Below are 27,742 nucleotides of genomic sequence, written 5' to 3'. Positions count from 1 at the left end.
TGGAATAAGAAAGCAAGAAAAGGCGGCAAAGAATAGGAGTAAGTTCAGGAGCACAGGTTTTGAGAAAAAGTGGAGAAATACCATCGGGACTTGGAGCTTTCTTAGCATCAAGATCAGAAGCATCAAGACGGAAGACCACAGGAGGTATTGAATGGAGCATGTTGGGAATGGTGGGAGGGGTTTTACCAAGATCATTAATACATGAGCTGGAGTCCGGTATTCTTGTAGGTAAATGAACAATCAGTACTAGGTCATTAGTAATTGCAAAAGCCTCAGCATCTCTACCTGCTTGGTCAGTGTGACTAGAAAACGGAAGCCAGCTGGAGTTGTGGACATTAAAATCACCAAGGAAAATTACCTCACTGTTAGGAAAGTTGGACTGGAGAAAGTCAAGTTGCAAAGAGAGGAAGTCAAAGAGCTCCAAGTGATTAGTGGAATTGGGAGAACGGTAGAGACAACAGATGAATTTGACATAATGAGGTAGAGAGATTTTAAGCCAGAGAAGATCAAAGAGAGGAGATTCCAAATTGCCAAGTCTCTGACAGGGAATATCAGAACGGACGTATGCACAAGTACCACCTTTGAGGCGAAAGGAATCATACAGCGAATAATTTGGGCATCTGAGATGAGCAGTAGTTGAATCAACCGATAACTGAGATTCTGTCAGAAAAAGTACATGGGGTTTGGCAGACTGCAAGTGGAAATGGACATCGTTGGGAATTGAGACCACGTATATTTGTGAAATGAATTAGGAAGTGCTTGGGAGGTTTAGATCTTTTCGCAGATAAGCTTGCTGTATTAGTTTGACAATTCATGGTGTATTCAGTAGTAAGAAAAAAAATAGGTGGGACATGCTGTATGAAGTAATGAAATTTTTGGATATGGCGTACATGTGGTAAGAATATAGCCAGATTCTTGACATAACGTGGCCTTGACAATGCTCCCCGCATACACACTACTCGGACTCCCTGCAGTCACTATCTGGCAGAGTAGAGGTAGCAAGATTATACACTAGCTGATCCGGAAGCCTCCCAGAGAGTTACCAATAGGTTCGGTCTGGTGTACTAACTTGTGGCCGGCCTGCGAACACCGTTTTAGAGCTGTACCCTCGAAATGTAAGGAATATTGGATCTCGCCACGACGTTCATCATAACCTCAAAAGTCATCAATCATACCGCATGATGGAAGGGATAGGGAAGGGTTGACTGGAACTTAGCTCTAGAGAATCTGGATATAGAGTCCGCTAAAGGAATCCTGGACAGGTAATATGTTAATATTTAATTTTTAGGCATGTATGCATCGGTGTTTTGTAGTAATGAACAGTCAGTCTATAGTTGACTCAGCAGCGGAATGCAGCAATAGTCGCTTAAGACAATACAGTGCTTACAAGGTCAACAACGTCACGTGGCAACAAAGTTAGGATTAAACCCTCCCCACCCCAACTGTACTTTTCTTCTATTATTCTCACAGGCAGGAAATTGCTTTGCTGTGAGATATTTTAGGAATCTGTGGCCTTTTGTGTGCCTTAAGGGACAAACTTTAGCTGGAAGACATCTGAAGTGGATAAACTAAACTGCATTTAGTTTGTGTGTTTTCTTTAACCCGCTTAAACTTACAAATGGATGACAAACAACTTCCTAATACTGAGGAGTTTCTTCCATCAGTATCTACGGCTGAAACTACTGGGTTATTAAATCCACAAGTTCCTCTCAAGGGATCGGATGATTCTGAGTAAGATGAAACTTTTCATCAGAAATCTCTTTCCACTGAACAGATGAAATTGAATGGCTCATTGCAAGACTCTGCAAAGCAAAAAACACTGGCTAAAAAAAAATATAGTCAGATTTGGATAGTGATATCGCAAAGGGGGACTCAATGAATGACAATTTGGATACAGGCTCTGAAGGTGAATTAAACTTACAAACAAAGCTTAATGAAATAGACGCACTTATCATTTTGGGAACCATATCTAAACTGCATAATGATTTTTCTGTATTATGTCCATTAAAATCCCCAAGAAATAATAAAGGGGGAGGTAACTCCCCCTTTCTTATTTCTTGGGGATTTTAATGGACATAATACAGAAAAACCTTTAAGATCTTGTCAAGAGGGAAACAAGATTACTAAAACAACTGGTAACATCCTAAGAGAAAAGTGGCACAATTTGGAAACCGTGACAATGTCACTTCCCATTGAAAACGAAAAACTAAAGGCACTTAATCAAAAGGTACAAAACAGATCAGATCTCCTTGATAGGATTATAAATACCTGCCCTGCCTTTGTGATGAATTCAGATGCGGCCAGACGAGAGAAATCAAAAGATCTGATGGGATCCGAGGTTATCGATTCTCAGCTGATAAGGGAGCCAGACCTGTCATGTTCAGAACCTAATCATTCTGGGTTACTACCTGCTTCTCCTTTCCTAGATCATATGCAGGCACTGTTCGAATTTTGGTACAAAAGACTGGACAACTGAAAGTTAAACTTATAATGTAATCTTATTCTTCGAGCTTCAGAAACCAGTGGGTGCAAAACAACTGGCGATGTTAAAAATCTCGTTACTAAGACCCTCAAGTCTGATCTTAAGGCTGTTAAAATTAAGTCCTTATGCACAATACGAAATAAAGGAGTTATTGTAGAAACTGCTACCAAGACAGATTTAGAAAATTTATCTGCTTCTGAGTTTCTTACCTCGGCAGGCGTCTCTCTCGGTCGCCCTCCCATGGGAAACCCGTCTTTGTTTCTTTACGACATTCCAAAGAATTTAACTAAAGACGAAATAATCGAAAATCTTCACGTGAAACACTTGGCTGACAATGGATTTTCCTTAGAGGAATGTAAACAGGAAATTGCTCTCAGATTTACTACCTGTGCAAGATCGTCGTCACTTGTGAATTGGGTAATAAGCTTCCCGCCAAGAATGTACAAATGCCTTCTGTCACAAGAAAGGATTTTCTTATCTTGGAGTTCTCACAAATTCCGTCGGTTTACAATTGTAACCAAGTGTTACCTCTGCTTAGGATATGGGCACACTACACTGTTTTGTTCCCACGAATCCCCTTCATGCGGTCACTGTGCCCGCAGTGGTCATATTTTCTCTGAGTGTCCTCATAAGGAAGAGGCGGCTTGCTGTGCAAACTGCAAGCGAAGTAAACAGGAGTACAGCCATTCTGTAAAGGACAGTGAATGTCCTGAATATAAAAGAGCATTAGAAACCACAAGAATAAGGACCGCTTATGAGTAATTTGACTCATCACTCTGTATATAATGTAAACAACGCTACCTCTCTAAACGGTTCTACGCCAGTTTCTTCTGTGAGGGAGAAAGGCCGTCTGAGGATTATGCAGATAAACAGGCAGCGATCTCGGGCAGTAGCTGATAAGATTAGGCTTTCTGCCGAGACAAATTGTATTGACATTGTCGCTATACAAGAGCCTTATTTTGCACGTGTCGAGTCTGGACCACAGTCTAAAATCCTGGGTTACTCGTTAAAAATGAGAATAATACAACCCATTGACCAGAATCCCAAATCTTGTATATTAATTCTTAATGACTCTTTAGACATCACAGTTCTTCATAGATTTTGCACTCAGTTCTCTACCTGCATTCTTGTCACACACTCCATAATGAATTTTTACTTAATTTCTCTCTACTGCCCTCCATCGGAGGACTTTAATCACTCTCTTGTTTACCTCGAGACTGTGATAAACACTTTGGGACCGAATAGCAATATACTGATCTCATCGGACGTCAACGCAAAATCAAACTTTTCACACAGCTCCTCTACAGATGCACGTGGCCTTCTCTTGGAGGAGTTCATAATTAATCATTGTGTTTCCATTCACAACAAGCCTAATCACCCTCATACTTTCTCAAGTTATGCAGGAGAATCTAATATAGATATAACAATGACAAACTCTCACTTTGATTTGCAGCTTACTGACTGGACTGTGTATACGGACTGGTGCACCAGTGACCATAGAGTCATCTATTATATGCTTTCCCCTGATTCTGCCGTTCCATCTTCACACACTTTCTCACAGCCAGAATTAATAAGATTTTCCATCAGAAATATTGACTGGAATGCTTTTGACTCTTCCATTCTTCTGGACCTTGACGAACAGAAACTTGCTTCTTTTGAAACCTCACCTATTTCTCATCAAGTGAACTATATTCAAAATGCTATAATAAAGGCGTCATATAAGTTTTCTAGGAAAAAGAGGGTTAATCAGAAGACGTGTTCATGGTGGATTCAGCAGTTATCCCAGTTAAGAAGGGAAGTTCATCATCATCAAGCCCGTAAGTACTACCAAAGGCATAGAGACTGGCCCCAAGCTGATGTTAATCGTTTTTACCAGCAGTATTCTTCATTGAGGAAAAGCTACGTGAAGGCCACTGCCTCTCGAAAGCGTGAAACGGGGATGAATTTCGTTCACACCTCTGGAAATGCTAACCCTTGGGGTCTTCTATACAAGATTGTAAGAGCGGAAACCTCTGGTTCTAACATATTTGGCTCAATTGTAGCGGACTCCGTGGAAACACTGAAATGGCATGATTCTGCAAATGCAATCTTAGATGCTCTTTTTCCGTTGGATGATCCTACCTCAGACTTAGGTGTTCATTCTAAAATCCAATCAGACAATGAATTTTATGTGCCCTCAACAACCACCAAACCTTTTACGTTGGATGGATTAAAAGTGAGGGGCCCATCAAGCTCTCAGCTGCCCACACTAATGTCAGAGCTTGCACTTGGTCATCACGCAACACAGCAGCAGCCCCCAAGGCAGAATGTGCTGGCCCCAGAGGAACTAGTAGTTTTTAGTGACTCTATTGTCAGGGAAATGGGAAACATGCTTTGTAAAAAGGATAGGTGGAACAGGACCAGGGTATGTCTGCCAGGGGCAAAGGCTGATGACGTTGTAGAGCGGATATCATCTTTTAAGGGCACAAAACGTGATATAGTTGTACACGTTGGCAATAATGATATTAAGAGTAGGAGACTGGCGGAATTACTTAACAAGTACAGGTCACTGTTGAAAAGAAGCCGTGAATTAGGGTTGAATTTGAAAGTGTCTGCAATTCTGCCCAGACACGATAGGAGGGAGTATATCATGAGAGCCCTGTCGATCAATTCGGCATTGGAAAGATTGTGCAAGGCTCAAGGGGTAGAATTTTTTTCAGCCTGGTCTGTACTTGTTAACAGGACAGACTGTTTCTACAGGGATGGGATACTCTTAAATATAAAGAGTGCAAGAATGTATGCTGATGCTATCGAGGCAGTGTTAGGTGGGTTGGAAAATTGCTAGATTGGGAGGATACAAGGACTAATAGTCTAACAGTAGCCACTGGCAGAGGTGAAAGTGATACTTGCACTGCTTCTATTGGAAAATAAGCCGCCTGGAAAATAAGATGCAGGATATTTAAGAGACTGCTGGGAATCATTGGGGTACAAGTAAACACATGGGTTGTGTTAGGGTAGCTAAGAAAAAGAACAGGTGCATGTATACTTGCGTGTACACCAATGCTAGGAGTTTAGTAAATAAATTTGATGAATTTGAGGTACTGCTCAAAACATCAAAGGCAGATATTGTGGGGATTTCAGAGACATGGTTTCACACAGATATAAGGAATGCAGAACTGAGATTTGGGGAGTACAATGTCTACAGAAGGGATAGACAGGATAGGAAGGGAGGGGGGGGGTTATGCTATTAGTTAAGAAATACATAAAATCCAAGAAAGTTAAGCCAGTCGACATTGCTGGACAGTGCAGTGTCGAGTCAGTTTGGTGTGACATAAGCATTGGGAGATCAAAATTGAGAGTGTGCTATAGGCTTAATGACTCTGATGAGTATAATAAGAAATTGTACAGGGAAATAGAGTGGGCCAGTAAATCAGAGAGTCTTATAATGGGGGATTTTAATTTCCCAGATATTGACTGGAATTTGGGGGCTGGTCACTCACACACTAGCAAGGCTTTTGTGGATTTATTGGATGATTGTTTTCTACATCAGCATGTTCGGGAGGCAACTAGAGGGAGTAATACTCTTGATTTGATTATCAGTAGTGATTCTTCATGCATTAAGAATCTGCAGGTAAATGAACCATTAGGTGGCAGTGATCACAGTGTGCTGAAGTGGGATTTACTCAAAGAGGTAACTACCATTAAGGGAAAAGGGAAGGGTTATTGCCTTCGTAAAGGCGACTACGATGGACTGAGACAGTAAATTCTATACAGTGGGACCAACTGATGATGTTACCAACAGCAAATTCAAAATGGGAAGCATTCAAAGAACTTATCTTGGAAGCTACTAGGCTTTAGATACCAACTAAGATATATTGTTCAAGGTTTAGGCCTAAATGGATGTCAGATGAACTAATGAGACATATGGCAGAGAAGAAAAATGCATGGGATACATTCAAATTAACAAGTGACACAGAAGCCTATGATAGATACAAGTTGATCTGTAACCAAGTTACAAAGGAGGTTGGGCAGGCGAAGGCAGATTACGAGAAATCATTGGCAAGGGATGCAAAGAAAAACAGCAAAGAGTTCTTTACTTATGTAAACTCTAGACGGAAGGGGATGAATCAGATTGGTCCGCTTGATATCGATGGGTCAACTGTTGATGATCCTGCTCAGGTAGCTAAATGAATATTTTGCATCGACATTCACACATGAGCAGTTATTTAGCGAGGGGAATGCCAGAGGTGTATTCAACTCTGGCAGTAAGCTAGAGAATCTTGTAATAACTGAGAGTAAAGTGGAGGAGAAATTGTTGAGGATAAATACAAGAAAGGCACCTGGGGTGGATGGGATCTATCCAGTTATATTAAAGGAGGCAGCAAAGGAAGTAAACAAACCCTTAGCCATAATTATGAGAGCTTCCTTGGACTCAGGGGAAGTACCCATGGACTGGAGATATGCAAATGTGACCCCAATTTACAAAGGAGGATCAAAGGGCGACACAAGTAATTATAGACCTGTTAGTTTAACTTCTGTTCCCGGAAAATTAATGGAAGCACTTGTTAAAGAAACACTGCAGGATCATCTAGACAAGACTTCAGCTATAGCTCAGACACAGCATGGTTTTGTTCAGGGGAAGTCTTGCCTGACCAATTTGATTGGATACTATGATGCAGTCACAAAAGAACTGGATGCAGGGAATAACTTTGATATTATATACTTGGATCTTAGAAAGGCTTTTGATACTGTTGCACGTGGAAGACTGCTGCACAAATTGGAGCAGTGTGGCATTGGAGGCAAATTGCTGCTATGGATAAAGGGGTGGTTGAGGGGGAGAAGACAGAGAGTGGTAATCAATGGACACTGCTCATCGTGGACTAATGTTATTAGTGGAGTCCCTCAGGGTTCAGTATTGGGTCCATTATTGTTTTCTGTATTTATAAATGATATTGATGATCGTATATCAAGCTTAATGTCCAAGTAGACATTAAGCTTGATATACCATCAGACGATACGAAGGTTGGCAGAGTTGGCAAGGACACTACTGACACTATGCTACTGCAACAGGATCTGGAAAGGTTGAGCAGATGGGCTGAGAGGTGGCAAATGAAGTTTAACATTGACAGATGTAAAGTACTACATATGGGAAACAGCAACCCCAGAGCAATTTATCAATCTGTGGTACTACACTGACAGTGGTAGAGAATGAAAGGGACCTGGGGGTGGTTGTGCAGGCAGATATGAAGTTTTCTGAACAGTGCAGACGGGCTGCAAGAGTAGCTCATGGTGTATTGTCGATGATATATAGGAATTTTTCTAGCAGGGATAAGGAGGTGATTATTCCCTTGTATAAGGCAATGGTCAGGCCACACCTAGAGTACTGTATACAGGTCTGGAGGCCTCATTTCAAGAAGGATGTAGAGATGCTGGAACGTGTACAAAGAAGGGCAACAAGATTGGTGAATGGAACAAAGGTGTGGTCTTACGAAGAAAGGCTTACATTTTGCAAATTACAGTGTCTGGAGACTAGGCACCAGCGAGGTGATCTGATAGAGGTGTATAAAGCATTGAATGGTTTGAGCATGCTCAATGCTGATGGGATTCTTCCTCTTGCTCAGAATAATCACGTGAGAGGGCATGGATTCAAATTGAAGATGTAGGATAGACGTGAGGAAATTTGCCTTTAGCCAGCGGGTGGTTGGTTGGTGGAACAGACTTCCATCCCTTGTCGTGGAAGTTGATAGCCTAAATAAGTTTAAGGCTCAGCTGGACAGTTATTTTGAACGAACAGAGGGGTGAAGTGGAAGTGGTTATTTTTTATTTATTTATTTTTATTATTTTTATTTTTTTGGCTGATGCTGCATAAGCTTGCTTTCTTGCATCAAATGCCTCTACTAATGCTAATGCTAATGAACTACAGGTGTCTCACATAAAGGTAATGTTCAGAAGTGCCCAGGACTAGATCTTGTAGAAAACATTTTTATTATCAGAGTCTTGAAATTAAAACCTTACATTCTTCTAAACTTATTCAACAGATGCCTTCAGGAAGAAACTTTTCCGGAAATTTGGAAGGTCCTCTAGTTAAGTTGATTAGAAAGCCGGATTAGCCTTCTAGATTGTACAGGCCGATTGCTGTACTGGCTAATTTGGGTAAATTTCTAGAGTGACTAACGGCCATTAGATTGAATACTTTACTGGTAGAACAGGATCTGCTTTCAAGGAGTCAATATGGGTTCTGTCCCGGATGTTCCTGCGAGGATGCTCTTGTGGACTTTGTCTCTTCAGTTCAAAACTCGGTACATAAATATACCCTGGCTGTTTTCATTGATTTCGAGGGCACCTTCAACTCCCTTTGGTGAGGGAGCATCCTGGAGCGTCTGCGATCAGCTAGGTGCTCCAACCACCTTTACCTTTTAATCCGTAATTAATTTGCTAATAGAACCATAATAGTCAAGGCTAAACATAGCCAAGTATCAAGATCAGTATATAGAGCAGGGGTGGGCAATAGCCGGCACGTGGGCCACATCCGGCCCACGACGATGTTGAATCCGGCCCCCTCGGTAAATGCATAAATATAGAAAATCCATACCTGACTACACTCGCCGTAAACGTTTGGCTTAATTCGGTTCAATTGGGAATCGCGGCCAGTATACAGCAGTAACCAAGTGATTCTACGCAGCGTTAAAGAGTTATTTCCTAATTATTATTGTAGCATCGATCGAACGAAGTTCCTTTGGGTTTGACTTCTTATTGAAAAAACATAATATTGGTGCGAGATATTTTATGTTTTATGCCTTTTCTAATTATTACAATTTTTAATTTAATATAATTTATAATATATAAAATGAGCCAATTAAAAAAAAAAAGAAAAATTGATGCCGAATGCCGCATTTTCAATGATAATTGGACATTCAGATATTTTTTTTTAAAATACATTAATAATTTAGTAATTCAAGTAATATAACATTTTTTAGGTTCTGATTTTTTTTATTAAATCGTTCAATCTATTCCGGCCCGCATCATGATACGAAAATTTCATTCGGCCCGCTGGCGAAAAAAGTTGCCCACCCCTGATATAGAGGGTGCCCGCAGGGCTCTATATTGGGTCCTTTTACATGGAACATGGTGCTGCAGCAGTGATTCTCCCGATCTTTTGATAATGTCAAAATAATACCGTATGCAGACAATCTCACCATCTTGGTAAATGGTAACTCTAGGGCCGATCTTGAAACTACCGCAAATTTTGTTCTCCGGGATCTCTATGATTGGACAGTGGCCAATAAGCTTAAAATTAGCTTGTCAAAAACAAAGATGATGATTCTTGGTTCAAAGTTGGATATCTCTCGCCCTCCGCTGGTCAAGATCAACAACATTCGTCTCCCCATAGTTAAAGAATACAAGGTTCTAGGAGTGGTAACTGATTCCAGTCTCAATTTTATTCCTCAATTAACAAACTTATCATCTAAAATACGTAGATTTACTGGCGCAATTGTTACGGTGTCTCGTATTGAATGGGGGCTCTCCAGAAAAACTTTTAAGGATCTATTACAATGCAGTTTTCCTCCCTCTAATCACGTATGCTGCAGGTGCATGGTTTCACAGGGCACGGCTCAAACACTTCAAAGCAAAACTTGCCTCATTGCAGAGACCCATCTTGCGGTGTTTAGTTAAGGCATGCAGGACAGTCGCGATGCAAGCTCTGCAAGTACTAGCCGGAACATTACCTTTAGACTTGCAAGTTACTTATAGAGGATTTTTATACAGACTGAAAAAGCAGATTGAGACCGAATTTCTTGGAATAACAATCAACCTTCAAGATGATGCTAAAAGAGAAAGAAGGAGACTGTGGAACGAGTTAGTTAACATCTGGCAGTCTCGATGGGATACAGCTCCCGTTGGTGCAACAAGAAAATTTATACCACAAGTTTCATTTCTCTTTGATAAACGTGTTCGATTGTGGTTCTACATGGACATATTCACTTCCTACCTGTTGACAAGACATAGATCGATGAACCAGAGTCTTTTTAGGTTCAATTTATCACAAACAGACCTCTGTTTGTGTGGATCACCAGAGAGTTGGGATCACATCTTGTTTCACTGCTCCCTGTATGACGATCTCAGACTTCCTCTTCAAGCACTTATTAATTTTCAACCAGGACAGGAGTTGTCTCTGCTTCAAAACTCGAAGCATATCAGATTCTTCAGGCTTTCGCTCAAGGCATATTTCTTTGAAGGCGTTCTGTGTCGACAGATCTCAACAGAAAGCAGCACAATGGTCCTGCTGATGCATAGCTGGTAAGATCTCCTTTAATAATATATAAACTCAAATCCTCAAGAAGTGAAATTTTTCCTCGGCCTGCAGACAGAATTAAATGCTTTCTTACTTTCTTTTTTTTTTTTTTTTTTTTAGTAGCATCACTTTCTTTCTTTTATGCATTTATTAATTATCATAATTTTTTTTTTTTTTTCTGTTTACTAATTTATTTCGCTTTTTTTTCTTTTTTTTTTAGCAGCACTTATTTACTCATTTTTTTTTTTTTTTTATTTATTTTTATTTTTTTTTATTTATTTATTTTTTTTATAAATGTTTTATTTTATTATTTTCGGTTCCATATCCAGCACCATGGGTGATCGTGTGTTTTTTCCTCTGGAATGAGCACCCAGAGGATCCTGGCCTACCTTCTGACAACATCAGGTAGGTCAGAGTCTCTCTTGAGACAGTACGTGCTTCACATGAATTGGCCCACCTTCCCGTGGTGTGGATCTTCTGATGCTTCTGGGCAGGCCAGAACAGAACAACAGAACACCCGCATAATACACACAAACTAACGGTACACACATATCTGGACTATTTGTAGTGATACTGTTCTCACAGAGATACGAGGCGGAGTTGAACAAACATTCTAGGAGTCACCCTTTACATATACACATGTCCACACGTGTCCACATATTATTTTGCCTAGAAATCAGAGTGTCACCAAAGATAAGCACAGGAGCAGAAAAATCCTTTTGGTGAGAGATAAAACAAGACAGAGTTCTAGAAGAATTGAAATCAACTAAGTTGTCTTTGCTCCACTGGAAAATTACCTGGAGATCGGCATTACAGGTATTCGTAGCGGATATTCGAGAAGTTGAAGCTGATTGAACAGGGTAAGGTTTTCCAAATGGATAGTGGAATGCAACGGGCTATCATCGGCAAAACTATGGATAGTATTTCAAGTCAATGGAAGAAGGTCATTAGCATTAACATTAGTAGAGGCATATGATACAAGAAAGCAAGCTTATGTAGCATCAGACAAAAAAAAACAAAAAACACTCCCATTTCATCCCTCCGTTCCACTAAAAAACCACTCCCATTCCACCCCATCCTTAAATTTATTTAGGCTATCAACTTCAACAACAAGGGATTGAAGTCTGTTCCACCAACCAACTACCCGCTGGATAAAGGCAAATTTCCGCACATCTATCCTACATATGTCTTTCCTCAATTTGAATTTATGCCCTCTCAGGTGATTATTCTGAGCAAGAGGAAGAATCCCATCAGCAATCAGCATGCTCAAGCCATTCAAGGTTTTATACACCTCTATCAGATCACCTCGCCGGTGCCTAGTCTCCAGACACTGTAATTTGCAAAACTTAAGCCTTTCTTCATAAGAGCAACCATTTGTTCTATTCACTAATCTTGTTGCCCTTCTCTGTACTTGTTCCAGCAGCTCTACATCCTTCTTGAAAAAGCTATAACTGAAGTCTTGTCTAGATGATCCTGCAGTGCTTCTTTAACCAGTGCCTCCATTAATTTTTCTGGAAAAGAAGTTAACCTCACAGGTCTATAATTATTTGTGTCAGCCTTTGATCCTCCTTTGTGAATTTGAGGATTAATATACAAGAGGAAAAGAGTTGGGGAAAAAACAACCTTGGGGGAGACCAGCATTAGTGGAGAAGTTAGAAGACAGAGAGCCATCTATCATCACCCTCAGTGAGCAATCAGAGAGAAAACTGGATAAACAATTACAAAAAAAAAAACAGTTGGCAAACCATAATATGGAAGCTTGTTTAGAAGACCTTTATGCCAAACACGATCAAAAGCCTTTGAGATGTCAAGAGCAACTGTTTGTGTTTCACCAAACGTTTCCATTGAATCAAGCTAATGTCCAAGTTTGCAGACGATACGAAGGTTGGCAGGGTTGTCAAGGACACTACTGACACTATGCTACTTCAACAGGATCTGGAAAGGTTGAGCAGATGGGCTGAGAGGTGGCAAATGAAGTTTAACATTGACAAATGTAAAGTACTACATATGGGAAACAGCAACCCCAGAGCAATGTATCAACTCTGTGGTACTACACTGACAATGGTAGAGAATGAAAGGAACCTGGGGGTGGTTGTGCAGGCAGATATGAAGTTTTCTGAGCAGTGCAGACGGGCTGCAAGAGTAGCTCATGGTGTATTGTCGATGATATATAGGAATTTTTCTAGCAGCGATAAGGAGGTGATTATTCCCTTGTATAAGGCAAGGGTCAGACCACACCTAGAGTACTGCATACAGGTCTGGAGGCCTCATTTCAAGAAGGATGTAGAGATGCTGGAACGTGTACAGAGAAGGGCAACAAGATTTGTGAATGGAACAAAGGGGTGCTCTTACGAAGAAAGGCTTAAGTTTTGCAAATTACAGTGTCTGGAGACTAGGCACCAGTGAGGTGATCTGATAGAGGTGTATAAAGCCTTGAATGGTTTGAGCATGCTCAATGCTGATGGGATTCTTCCTCTTGCTCAGAATAATCACCTGAGAGGGCATAAATTCAAATTGAGGAAAGACAGATGTAGGATAGACGTGAGGAAATTTGCCTTTAGCCAACGGGTGGTTGGTAGGTGGAACAGACTTCCATCCCTTGTCGTGGAAGTTGATAGCCTAAATAAGTTTAAGGCTCAGATGGACAGGTATTTTGATCGAACAGAGGGATGAAGTGGAAGTGGTTATTTTTTATTTAGTTATTTATCTTTTTTTTTTTTTGGCTGATGCTGCATAAGCTTGCTTTCTTGCATCAATTTCTTGCTTTCTCTACTAATGCCAATGCTAATGCTAATTAATCCATAAATGGGTAACATAAGCCAGAATATCATCAGTGTATGATATTCTGGCTTATGTTACACACTGACGGAACCAGTATGGATTCCGTCGACACTGACGGAATCCATACTGGCGCTCATTAATCAGACAGAAGGGTTCAAAGTTTAAGAGTTGGCAATTAATTGATTTCTACAATATTTTAGAAAGAGTAGAAGTAATTGCAATGGGACAATAATTGGGTGGGAGGGACTTGTCTCCCTTTTTAGAAACTGGCTGGATATGAGGAAATTTCCAAGTAGAAGGAAAAACACCTTTGGAATAATAAAGTGAAAATAGGCGGCAAAAAACAGGAGCACAGGTTTTGAGAAGAAGTGGAGAAATGCCATCAGGGCCTGGAGCTTTCTTAGCATCGAGATTCGTCAAAATCCTTCTGACATCCTTTTGACGGGAGACCACAGGAGGCATTGAATGGAGCATGTTGGGAATGGTGGGAGGTGTTTTATCAAGATCATTAATACATGAGTTGGAAGGAAAATGGGATGCTAGCAGGTCAGCTTTATCCTCGGCTGAAGTGACAACAGAACCATCTGGTTTAGATCGAAGTGGGAGCAGATGGGCAAAAGTTGTGGTCAATAGCTTTGGCAAGAGACCAGAATGCTCAGCTAACATTCGGGCAAAGAAGCAAGTTTTCTACTCTTAGCCTGTTCAAAATATAGTTTGGACTGATTAATGACTGCTTTACAATTGTTGTGAGCTTTGGTGTAGGCAGAAAATGAAACTGAAGAACTGGAAACAAGCCAATTACAATATGCAACATTCTTCTCTTGAACAGCATTAGCACATTTATTGAAAAACCAAGGTTTAGATAAAGGATGGGATTTTAAACTGGAGTGTGGAATAAAGGATTCCATTCCCACAAGAATGATTTCACTGACACGATCTGAGCAAACGTTAACATCAGAAGTTTTGAAACAATAGTCCGACCAAGGAAAAGAAGATAAGAAATCTCACAGGTCATCCCATTTTGCATTCTTGTAATGCCAAACAAAACGAGGTTGGGAACAGCCATGAGATAACGGCTCCATTGGAAAAGAGACAATCACAAAGTTGTGATCTGAGGAGCCTAAAGGACCACTGACTTCGACCGTGTACTCAGAAAGGTTGTTTGTGAGGAAAAAGATCAAGTGTATTGGCTGTACAGTTAGGATTGCCTGGTATTCTTGAGGTAAATGTACAATATGTGCCAGGTTATTAGAAATTGCAAAAGCCGCAACATCTCGACCAGCTGAATCAGTGTGACTAGAAAATAGAATCCAGCTGGAGTTGTGAACATTAAAATCACCAAGGAAAATTACCTCACTGTTAGGAAAGTTGGACTGGAGAAAGTCAAGTTGCAAAGATAGGACGTTAAAGAGCTCCAAGTGATTAGTGGAATAGAGACAGCAGATGAATAAAGTAGAAAGATTTTAAGCCAGAGAAGATTGAAAAGAGGAGATTCCAAATTACCAATTCTCTGACAGGGAATATCGGAACAGACACATATACAAATACCACCTTTGAGGCAAAAAGAATCATACAGCAAATAAATTGGGCAACTGAGAGAGCAGTAAGAGTATATGAATCAACTGATAACTGAGATTCTGTCGAAGAATGTACATAGTGTGTGGTAGACTGCAAGCGGAAAAGACATGAGATTAGAATTGAGAACATGCATATTTGTGAAATGAACTAGTAAGTGGTTGGGAGGTTTAGACCTTTTCGCAGATAAACTTACTCTATTACTTTGACAATTCATGGTGTATTCAATAATAAGAAAAATTGGGGGGGGGGGGGCACATGCTGTGTGAAGTAATTAAATTTTTGGATACGGCATACACATGGTAAGAATATACCCAGATCCTTGATATAACGTGGCCATAATAATGCCCCCCCCCACATACACACTACTCAGATTACCCCTCCAGTCACTATCTGGCAGAGTAGAGATAGCAAGATTATACACTAGCTGATCCGGAAGCCTCCTAACGAGTTACCGATAGGTTCGGTCCGGTGTACTAACTAGTGGACGGCCTGCGAACACTGTTTTAGAGCTGTATCCTCAAAATGTAAGGAAGATTGGATCTCACCATGACATTCATCATTACCTCAAAAGTCATCAGTTATACTGCATAATGAAAGAGATGGGGAAGAGTTGAGCACTAACTTGTCATTAACTATAGCACCAACTTGTCATTAACTATAGCACCAACTTGTCATTAATGCCAAACTGCTCCAATTTGTACAGCAGTCTTTTATTTGCAATAGTATCAAAAGGTTTTCTGTAATTTAATTGTATGATATCAAAATTATGCATCCAGATTCTTTGTGACCAAGACAAGGTATCAAATAAAATTGTTCAGACAAGATTTACCTTTAGCAAACCCATGCTGTGTCTTAAGTATAAGACACAGCCATGTCTATATGATCCTGCATTATCTCTTTTACCGGTTGTTGTTGTTATTTGGTTTTTTGGAGCATTAGCAACTAAGGCCATATTGCTCTGGGGATATGCGGTGGTCATTCCCTGACCTTTCCGCATCCTCCGTATTTGGTGGTCACGGGCTTGAACCCCGGTCTAATCAAGAAGCGTGTGCTACGCACTGCTGCTCCTACCCACCTGGCTACAGAGGCGCCCTTTTACCGGTGATCCATCATTTTCCCTGGAACAGAAGTTACGCTTAAAGGTCTGTAATTACTCGTGCCACCTTTTGATTCCCGTTTGTGAATTGGGGATACATTTGCACATCTCCAGTCCAAGGATGCTCTCATAATTATGGTTTAATGTTTGCTTACTTCCTTCGCTGCCTCCCTCAATACAACTGGAGAGATCCCAACCACCCCAGGTTCCTTTTTATGTTTAATTTTAGCAATTTCTCTTCCACTTTCCTCTCGGTTGTTAAAAACCATTTAGCTCTATGTTAGAGTTTGATAAACCTCTTGCATCCCCTTCCACATCAATATCAAGTGGACTGATGTGATTCCTCCCAGTGCACCTAGAGTAGGGTGTCCACATGTCCTGATTGATGTAAAACTGTCCCAGTGTCATGAAAGTTTTTTTCAGGATGCTTAAATGTTCTGGTTTCTTGTTACGAACATTTTTGTACAAATTTATTTGTGCACAATCAAAAAATAGTAGCAGAGTTAGTAGCATCGTCTTCAATTGCACCATCAGTCACATCCTATATTTCACCTGTCCATCACCGGTTTGTCAGCCATCTCACTATAAACTTTATAATGGTCAAAAATCTTATTTATAATCCATATAATCAAGGAGGTGGTGTCTGGCATTGATTAGCAGGCCTTCATTTCTCATGTATGTACATGTGATGTTATGTGTTTGGTTTCATTTCACGTGACTGTTATTTTCCTAAGTTACTTTTGATTTGGACATGTGTTTTCTTCCTTTATTTTCAGTGCATGTGGCTCAATCCGTTTATAGATAAAGATAAGTGAGTTTTTTGTAACAGGTTTTTAAATTTGTTTAACCTGCATAATAAAACAAATGCCTAAACATAAATGTATTTTCAAAGAGGATTCCCAGAAAGAATGGAGTTTTATAGAAAAGGGAAGACATGAAAATGAGGCTGAATGCAGAATGTATTCATGTTTTATCAACATAAGTCATGGTGGGGGATGTGATATTAAAGATCACGTTAATTCTAAAAAACATGCAATCAAATTTCAAGCAACTGCATCATCATCCAAATTGGAACACTTCTTTGTCAAAGAAAATTCAAATAAACATGACAAGGTAGCCATTGCTGAACTTATGATGGCATATCATTTAATTCAACATCATCAGTCATTTAGAAGTGCTGATTGCTCTTCAAACCTTTTCAGTCAACTTTTTGATGACTCAAATATTGCACAAAAGTTTTCTAGTGTATGAATGAAAACAATTGCACTAATAAAGAATGTACTGGCTCCTTATTCACTTAACAAAGTTTTAAAAACTGTCAATAGTACTCAATTAATTGGAATTTCTGCTGATGCAAGCAACCATAAATTGGAGGAAGCATTTCGATTATTATTGCATTATTTCAAAGAGAAAAATGGTATGCAAGTTAAAATTCTTAAAAAAGAATTGTTTACACGATGACTTTGGGGATATTAATTTCCTTCTCTGAAGGAAAATAATATCCCCAAAGAAAAGTGTATTGCATTTGGCAATGAGATCAAAGGTATTACTCTTTCTCTTGTTGCCTCTATAAAATGCTGCTGTAGAAAACTCATTCCAATAAACCCCAAAATGTCTTCCTAGTGTGTGCAGTGTGTACAAGTGACCAGCTCACAATCCCATCAATACCCAGAAAGTATAAATTTCCCCTTATAAGACATTCTAATTTACAGGCCCATTCTATTTCTCTGTATAGTTGTTCATTGTGCTCATCAGAATTATTAAGCCTATAACACATTCCTATTCTGGCTTTTGCTTTCCTGATGTTTAGGTCACACCAAACTGACTAAACTGGCCAACCATGTCAGCTGGATGCATTGCTTTACATTTTATGTGGTTCTTAACGAAGAGCATATCTCCTCCCCAACTTCCTATCCTGTTTGTCCTTTCTTTACACACTGTACTCACCACATTCAAATTCTGCATTCTTTATATCTCAGTGACACCATGTCTCTGATATCCAAACAATGTCTGTATTTAATGTCTTGATCAAATTCATCAAATTTATTTACTATGATTCTAGCACTGGTGTCCATGCAAGAATGCATGTACCTGTTCTTACTCTTAGTTACCCTAACACAGCCCATGTATTTACTTGTTCCATGATGACTCCCAGCAGTCCTTGAAATCCCCAGCACCTTGCTTTTCAGGCAGCTGCTCATTCCAATAGAAACAGTGCAAGAATCACTTTCACCTCTGATTGTGGCTACTGTTAATCTATTAGTATGTGAATCCCCTCCCCAAAGCTAACAGATTTCTGACCCACCTAATGCTGCCCTGATAACATCAGCAAATATTCTTGTAAACATTCCCTGTAAAAGCTCCTGTTAACAAGTACAGCCAACGCTGAGAAAATTTCTATCCCATGAGCCTTACACAATCTGTCCAGGGGTGAAATGATTGACAAGACTCTCATCATATACTCCCTTCTATCATCTCTGCACAAAATTACAGACTCTTTCAAATTTAAACCTAACTCGCAACTTTTTTCAATGTTGACCTGTACTTGTTAACCCATTAACAGTCATTGTCCTATTTACAGGATGCAACTTTTAATGAAAATAAAAATAATGGAAATGCAGAAAACTGGATTACAGGCAGCACAGTAGTTTGAAACTGATCTATAATCATGGCGTTTATTGTCAGATGGCGCTGAAATACAAAAAGTTAGGAGAGAAAGCATTTACAAGTTTTTCATTTTCAAGCATGTGTGTATAATAAGAATGTATTTGGAAAATTAAATGCACTAGGCATAATCCTTATGGGTTTTGATAATTAACTATATAATATCGGTGTAAATACACCATAGTTAACCCATATATTTGAGCTACGATTGTAGCGTAGAACATTATGAGATACATTTAAAACGATGCCTTCTACGCTACAATCGTAGCTCAAATATATGGGTTAACTATGGTGTATTTACACCGATATTATATAGATAATAAGAATGATAAGTGTATAAAAGTGTCTCTGTTTTTTCCAACACTATAAGGGCTCTAGAAATATATTCTAGAATAGTTGCTTTTTGTGATTCAACTAAAAGGGTAAGCCACCTTCACTATTATTTATTGTAAATTTGTTATTTATGTTGATGTCCCATTTTTAGGACATGGCTGAAAATAACATCAGCAAGCACGTGGATGTTTCTCGAGTCAAAACGAAATTTTAGTGGTTTACCTTTGTAAAAATATTATATAACAAAGCCATGAGCGGTGGAAAGTACACTGTTAGCAAATATCTAACTTTGCGGATCCTGCATTTTGGGAATACATGGATAACGACGATGTTGATGTTCCAATCATTCCTCCAGATCCTGATGAGCTAACTGACACAGAGAATTTTGAAGAAAATTATCTTGAGGGAGAAGAAGTGGAAGATGTTGCAGGTACCCTAGAGTTATTTACACCTATAAATGACGAATCTGAATTGAGCAGCAATGATGACGCACTGGCTGTAAAAAAACGTAAGCTGTGTAAAGTGACGAACCATCTTCCGCATAATGAAGATACAGTCAGTCCTCGTATAACACGTGTTTACACTACACAAATTCGTTCATACATGATTTATAAATAGGGGAACGATATCTTATATAACACAAACCGAATTCGCTTATGCACGATTCGCCTTTGTCTTTACAAGAAACGGCAGTTGAACGCAGAATCACCCCAACCGAACGCAACACGATAGGAATGAAGAGAAGATTCTGAAAATATATTTATGTTTTTTATATCAGTGAAGGAGAAACACATTTCACCATAATAATGTAAAAACCAACACAATTCCAGCTATCAGTATAATCGTAAATGCAATTAGATTGAGTTTACTACCAGTTTATAACAGATTCCACTGGCAGAAACGCAACTGGAAATTGTTTTTATTGTTTTATGGTAGTAACCCCTAGAAATGTGATTTAGTAAAATATGAGGTGTTAATAGTGTATCTCTGCCTTTATGGTGTTGTTTATTCAATGCTACAGCTTTGTTTATGTGTATCAAGTGTGCCTCCTCGTTTTGTAATTGTGCTTTGTTCCCTAAAAATGAGTAAAATACTTAAAAGGTGTGAAAAGGAAGCATCCTGGTGAAGACACTGCAGATTCAGAGAGAAAAAGAAAAGCAATATCGATAAACAGAGGCGGACTGGGTCAAAAATTCTTACCTGGGGAAATTTATAGTGGCCTCATACTATGGTTTATGGCCAAAACAACACCGGCCTCCAGCCCACCGGGGTTTCCTCGGTAAGGCTTATGGCCAGTCCGCCTCTGTCAATAGAGAAAAAATATGAAATTGAGAAATGCTTTGAGCGAAATGAAAGACCATGTGATATTGCACGTGCTACAGACCTAAATGAGCCAATGCCGAGAATTAGAAAGAATGCAGAGAAAATAAAAACAACTTTCATAGCAGGAACAACTCAAAGTGTAATTAAAATCCATTAGATTAAGACACAAATAATTGGAAGAGATGGAATGCCTGTCATCTGTTTGGATAGAAAATCAAACAAAAAACAAGTTTGCATACGATAGAAGTAAAAGCAGTAGCAATATTTTATTACGTAATAGTCATAATAAAATGCGTAAGTATTTTAATATGACTATTTATTGTGTTTGGTAAGGTTTTGGTTACAAATGTGTGTTCAATCTTTGGTGGTCGGCACCTAACCCTGTTTTTCCCATAGGGCCTGTTGTTTATATTGCACGATTTTGCATTACATGAGGGTTTCTAGGAATGCAACTATCATGCTATACGAGGACTGACTGTACATCAGGAAGCTTTTCAAGCCTATCAGAATCTCGCAATAAATACAAAAAATCAATTTCTCAAACAGTTGCAAAAACAAATCACGTAAAAGGAAAAACACCAGAGTGGACAAAGAATCAAATACAGTACACTGGGACGAACAGTTTATCCCAAAATAATTTTGAAAATGTTACATTTCTGTTATACGGTAAAACAGCAGTTGAAATTTTTGAAGAGTTTTTCTCTCAAGGCATTATTGATCACATAACAGAGCAAAGCACATTGTACGCATAACAAAAAAATGACCCAAATTTTTCGCTTAGTGCCAATGAATTGAGAAGTTTTATTGGGGTTCTATTGTTTAGTGGTTATCACAAACTTCCTCAAGAGGACATGTATTGGGAACAAGCCCCGGATGCTGGTATACCTTTAGTATACAATGCAATACCAAGAAGACGATTCAAAGAAATAAAAAAGTATCTCCATTTAGTGGACAATTCACGCCTTGATATAAACGACAAAATGTTTAAAGTATGACCATATTTTGATATCATCGATTGATAAATGGGCATGATTCATGCCCATTTATCAATCGATGAAATGATGATTCGATATTATGGACGACATTCTGCAAAAATGTTTATGCACGGAAAACCAATCAAATTTGGTTACAAACTCTGGTGTTTATTTAGTTCAAGTGGTTATTTATATAATTTTGAAACATATTGTGGCAAAAGTGAGAAAATGGAGGGACCATTGGGAGTTTGAGTTATTACAAACCTAATTTCATCAATACCTGGTGACCAATATGAAAAGCATGAACTGTTTTTCGACAATTTCTTCACCAGCCATGAAATAATGTGCCACCTTAGAGAGCTGAGAATGAAAGCAAACGGAACAGTCCAAGAAAACCGAACACAAAAGTGTCCTTTGATTTCTAGCAAGCAAATGGAAAAAGAGAAGGATCGGGGCTATTTTGATTATAGATTCGACCAATCATATGAAGTATTTGTGCTAAAATGGAATGATAATAAACCGGTTTCACTTGCCATTAATTACAGTTGCATCGAGCCATTAGGACAAACTAGACGTTACTCCCGTAAAGACAGAAAGCAAATTCAAATTCCTATACGAAAGGTCATACAAGAATATAATTCATATATGGGTGGAGTGGACATGTTAGATAAACAAATTTCACTTTATAGAATCAGAATTCGTTCAAAAAAATGGTGGTGACCATTATTCACACAACTCCTAGATATATGCACTGGCAACACTTGGAGATTGTATCAAATTACAAATTCTCAAGAAAATGTATCGCTTCTGGATGTACGCAGGAAAGTAGTGTTGGCCTACCTTTCTAAAACAACTTCTTCTGATTCAAAAAGGCCGGGTCCACAAAAGTCTAAACTTCTAGGTGGACAAGTGAGCTTTGGACGTGAGATTTGATGGCAATGGACATTTGGTAGTTCCAATAACGACACAGTGAAGATGTGCTTTATGTGGTAAAAAAACAAAGAGACTTTGTAACAAATGTGATGTACCCCTACATGACATATGTTTTGTTCCCTTTCACACAAAATGACTTTTTTATTATTATATGTTTGATACATAGTTCGTGTAGAACACCATTGTTTGATTTTGAAAAAAAAAAAAAATTTTTTTTTTCTTTGTCTAATTTCCTAAATATTTCTTATTCTCAGCCAACGTCCCAAAAATGGGACATACTTTTTTTCTGTAACCAGGGAGTTTTTTGAATAATTTTTTTTTACAATGTCCTCATTTGAATGCTTTTAGCTGATATTAAGCGAGAAAATGACGTTTTTCTTTTAAATGCAATTATGGCTGGTAATGGGTTAAGTAAGTCCACAGATCTTCTCTTAATGCCATTAGTGCCAACATATGTCACAATATCACCATTTGTTGGCGACATTCTAGAGCAGATATTATCTGCTCTAGAATGTCACTAACTTTTGCCATCTGGCAGACATACCCTCGTTCTATTCCACCTATCCTTTTTGCACAATATATTTCCCATTTCTCTGACAATAGAGTCACAACTAGCTCCTGTGGGACCAGAGCATTCTGCCTTGGGAGTTGCTGCTGTGTTGCCTAACAATCAAGTGCAAGCCCTGGCATTGATTTGAGCAGTTGAGAGTTTGGTGCCCCCCCCCTCCCAATTTAATTCCTTAAAGGGCATTCACCCTGTTCTTCAAGATTTCATAAAGACCCATAACAATGGTGAATTGGTGCCGAATATGGTCAAAACAAAAGTAAGGATAAACAAGTATGCCACAGGAAGGGATATAGTCACTGAAGGAGCAGTAATTGAAAAGGTGGATTCATATACTTATATGGGACAAGTTATTAGCTGTAATAATGATAAATGGCTGGAAGTCAAGAGAAGAATAAATTTTGGATGGATAGCATTCAGGAAATATAGTCACATACTGAAGAACAATATCCAAATTTGTTTGAATTGCAAAATAATGAACTAATGTTTACTCCCCAATTGACTTATGGAAGAGAAACTTGGGCGCTCAACAAAAGGATGGAAGAGAAGCTTAAAAGTACACAGTCAAGAATGGAATGAATTATATTAGGAATCAGACTGTTAGATAAGAAGGGAAACACATGGATTAAGCAGCAAGCTCAAGTAAAGGACGTTCTTATCAAAACAAAAGAAATGGACTTGGGCAGGACATATAGCTTGAAGACATGATGACAGAAGGACAAAGAAAAAAAAACAGAATAGTACCCAAGAGGAGCTAAAAAAAGCCTGGAAGCCAACAACGGAGATGGACAGATGGAATTCAAGAGTTTGTGGGCAGTAAATGGATGACCATTGCTCAGAACAGAAGGAACTGGAAAGTTGCTTCATCTTGTTGCATCAAACTAAAGGATTAAAAATGGATGATGATGATCCTCACACTCCTTACACTGAGCACAGAGAAACATTTCCCTTAGCAATATCATGTCTCATTCCAGATTTTTTTTTTTTTTTTTGGTAGTTGTTGGCGCATCGGCTTCTGTGGCAATAATGCACCACCCAAGGTTTTTTTTGCAGTACTTTGATCCAAGCCCAAGGCGGGATTCGAACCCGCGACCTTTGGGTTGCCAGGCAGGCACTTTACCCACCCGGCTAGCCCGGTCGGCCATTCCAGATATATCTGGAAACAACAAAACAAACTGTACAATTCATAAAGTCATGATTCAGAGGACAATTGCTTCCCTCATTTCTCTTCAGAGTTATGGTACTTCCACTAGCTTGAACCCGTTGCTGCTGTGGTCTGAGGCATGATTTTCATTAAAATTCAATATAATTAAAAATAGTACTCTAAACAAATATACCTAATGGAGTAATAACATTATGCCCTGGCTATGCTATAAAGTTTATATTATTAATTATATATAATTAAAATTCAAATGTTCTCATTAATACAAAAAAATAACAGCAGCAGCAGTCAAATGTGGTTCCTTATTATAAATGATAAGTAACAAACAAATTCACTGATTTAATGAGAGAATCACAAATAAAAACTACACTTCTAATTCTAAATGAAAGTTTAAATGCAATAGCAATCCTACTCCAATTATCCAGTTACACAGCAGTAATACTACCACAGTAGAAATTCTGTGTTATATGTATTAGGCAATACCGTTATGCTTGAAAGTTATAAATTAATTATAATATATAACAAAATTATCTTAACACCAACCTTAGTAATTCAAACTTTAGAACTACCTATTTATCACAATAACAATTAGAATTACCCTTTCACTCACTCTATAACAACTGCTGGAAAATTTGAACGATACAATGTTTCTAAGTATATTAAGCAGTAATCAACAAAATCTCCAGCTAAATTAAAAAATAAACTAAAGAGCATGAATACAACTATAAAGCTACTTATAAAGTTTGATTTAAAATGGTAATTAGGTCAATAAAATTGCAAAATTTTTCAAAAACGCATCTATTTCCTGGAGCTTAAAATTCTTTGACAAGCACATGGATATTCTTTGTCTAAAGGATGTCTAATACAACTAATCTTCCCAAGAGGTGGATTTATATACATATATGCTTTTGATAGATAAGAATAAGTCAGAAGTGGAAGAAAATGCATATTTATAATGAAATTAAGTAGCGTGAAAATCAAGTCTAAGAGCAGTGTTTAAATGCAATATTTACAATTCTGCTTAGTTTAGTTTGATAAAACATCTGATAAAAATAACATAGCATTTCCTGAAAGAAAGAAAGAAAAATATAAAATTTCTGAATTTTCAAATGCAGTGACCAAATAACACCTACAAAACTAGGTAAAATGTAATAATAATAATATATATAGTATCTGAATAAATTCTTTGAATAACTGATATAAAATTATTTACCAGAATATATGACTGACTGCAAAGAATATCCAAATTCGGAATATTAATTTCTTCAAAGATTATTTGAATGGTACGTCCAGGACGAACAGTAATTACCCAATTACAAGAAAAATGATATTTGACATAAGGAGCCATATCACTAGTATTCAGTTCTCCCGTGGGCCCATATAAAAGTCCTCCACATTCTACAAAAAAAAAAAAAAAAAAAAAATTAAAAAGCGAAAAAGGAGTTTCTAAATTAAAAGAGAAGCAAATCATTCTGAATATAATTTTCACATGTCACTTTCTGTGAATAACAGTAGGCAAGTGGTCAGGAGCAGGAGTGCATTAGCACACACTCTTTCAGTAGACTGGGGTTCAAGCCCCCGATTGCTAAATATGGTTGATCGCCAACCCGCAGATTATAGTCCATTTCCCTCAACACCAACTGTTGAAGAGGCTTCCATTCTGCAGTGGATTGATAATGGCAGCAGTTTACCATTTTTTTTATATATGTTCTGAGTTTGTAGTTCAGCTTTACGAGATAATAATGTCTCCGGGGAAATAATGTCCTTATTTCCCCGAAGTTCAGCTTTACGAGAACTTCGGGGAATAAGGATATTATTATACAGAGGGCAGATAAAGGAGATACAGTGGTAATACTAGATAAACCTGATTATATTAATAAGTTAGATTCAGTTGTTTCAGATACCTCCACTTATCATGAAGTAGACCCGGCACTGTTTCCCAATTTGGTTCAATCAATACAATAAAATGTTAACCATATATTGAAAAAAATGACTACATTACTATGGCCCGGTTAAAGGAATTGAAGGCCAGAACATACAATATTCTTGCACTTTTCGGTCAGATAAAATTACACAAGGCTGGATTTCCAATTCGATCTATTGTTTCCTACAGGAACTCAGCATTTTCATCCTTAGCCCCACATGTATATAGCATTATAAAACCCTTTAGACAGGTAATACAATTTGGGATTAAGAACTACGATACATTTGAAAAATAGCAAAGGCTTAATTTTCCAGTACTCACCTTGGTCGATCTGCAATTGTTATGATTTGAATAATAAGAGATTGGCTAATTTTAGGGTGATTGGTTTTTTAAAAATTAAGGGGATGAGTAAGTGGTAATTACAATGGAAATGGGATTAAAATATGCACAAGGAAGTAGAAGTGCACTAACTACATCCTTGGTTGTCATGAAGTTGATTAAAGTTGAAATTCTAAATAGTGAAGAAGCCAATAGTCGTAATGGTGGGCTTTCATTAAAATGTCTTCAGTTGGCAGGTTAAGTGAAAGGGAACACGTACTGTATTTAAGAAGAATTTTGTAATCACGTGATGCACTTTGCCTCTTGTGAGAATCTCAAATTGGGAAGATTCCAAACTGGAGAAAGATTGAAGGGGAGTTTCGCATTTAAAATGTTTAGATCGGAGTGGTGACAGAACCATTCTATAATGAGGGCTTCGTATTGCAAGATTTTGTAACTGTTTTTTAATTTTAATATGGTAATGGCTGAATCAATTAGGGGGGGTATGGTTGTTGGAGCGTGCGTGTAAAGTAAGTTCAGTGCTGGATTGTCCTGTTTTTAAGCTATTGTAGTGATAATAAGCTCTTGTATTAGATGACTGGGTTGAACCGAATTTGGTTCCAAATCCAAATTAACCAAATCCACAATGACATTAAATACAGTACCTCACAAGACGACCTATCGAACGAGTTGCAAGATCTCACAAAAAATTCATAGCCAGAAACTACCCACAACACTTAATTCAACACACTATTTCCATCTTAAAAAATAAAACACATTACAAACAACAACACGTCTCGTTCTCCCTTACCATAGAAGTCTTAGAGGACAATTTCGGTGAATAGTGCAGGCACAGACATCACACTTATATTTTCTACCTAAAATAAACTTGGATCACATTTCAATAAATATAAAAAAACACATAAATATCCAATGAGCGAAATGAATAATATTATTTACTTAATTAAATGTCAAAAAAATTGTAATGCCTGTTACATTGGCAGTCATCATCATCAGCCATTTTCAATCCACTGCAGGATGAAGGCCTCTCCAGCAACTTTCCAGTTCCTTCTGTTTTGAGCACTGGCCATCCATTTATTACTCAAAAACTCATGAATTTCATCTATCCATCTCCGCCTTTGTCTTCCAGGTTTTCTTCTAGCTCCTCTTGGGTACCATTCTGTTATTTTCTTAGTCCATCTGTCATCATGTCTTCGAGCTATGTGTCCTGCCCAAGACCATTTTAGTTCTTTAGTTTTGATAAGAATGTCCTTTACTTGAGTTTGCTGCCTAATCCATGTGTTTCTCTTCTTATCTAACAGTCTGATTCCCAATAT

The 27,742-nt window shown here is 38.3% G+C and overlaps 1 protein-coding gene across 1 annotated transcript in view; it reads right to left on the bottom strand.

Moving 5' to 3' along the window:
• The window catches only part of LOC150088287 (cubilin-like), a 1,623,406-nt gene that overhangs the window by 880,564 nt on the left and 715,100 nt on the right, over positions 1-27,742 (bottom strand). Inside the window, exon 22 of the mRNA XM_090370104.1 lies at positions 25,377-25,561. Coding sequence (XP_090226230.1) covers positions 25,377-25,561 — 185 coding nt within the window. The remainder of the gene's footprint in view (positions 1-25,376; positions 25,562-27,742) is intronic.

The sequence above is a fragment of the Mastigoproctus giganteus genome, chromosome 3 (genome assembly GCF_048544385.1).
Source record: "Mastigoproctus giganteus isolate SK-2022 chromosome 3, ASM4854438v1, whole genome shotgun sequence".
Lineage (NCBI taxonomy): Eukaryota > Metazoa > Arthropoda > Arachnida > Uropygi > Thelyphonidae > Mastigoproctus > Mastigoproctus giganteus.
The sequence above is the reverse complement of the archived record's forward strand: the minus strand, read 5'-3'. Positions and strand labels throughout refer to the sequence as shown.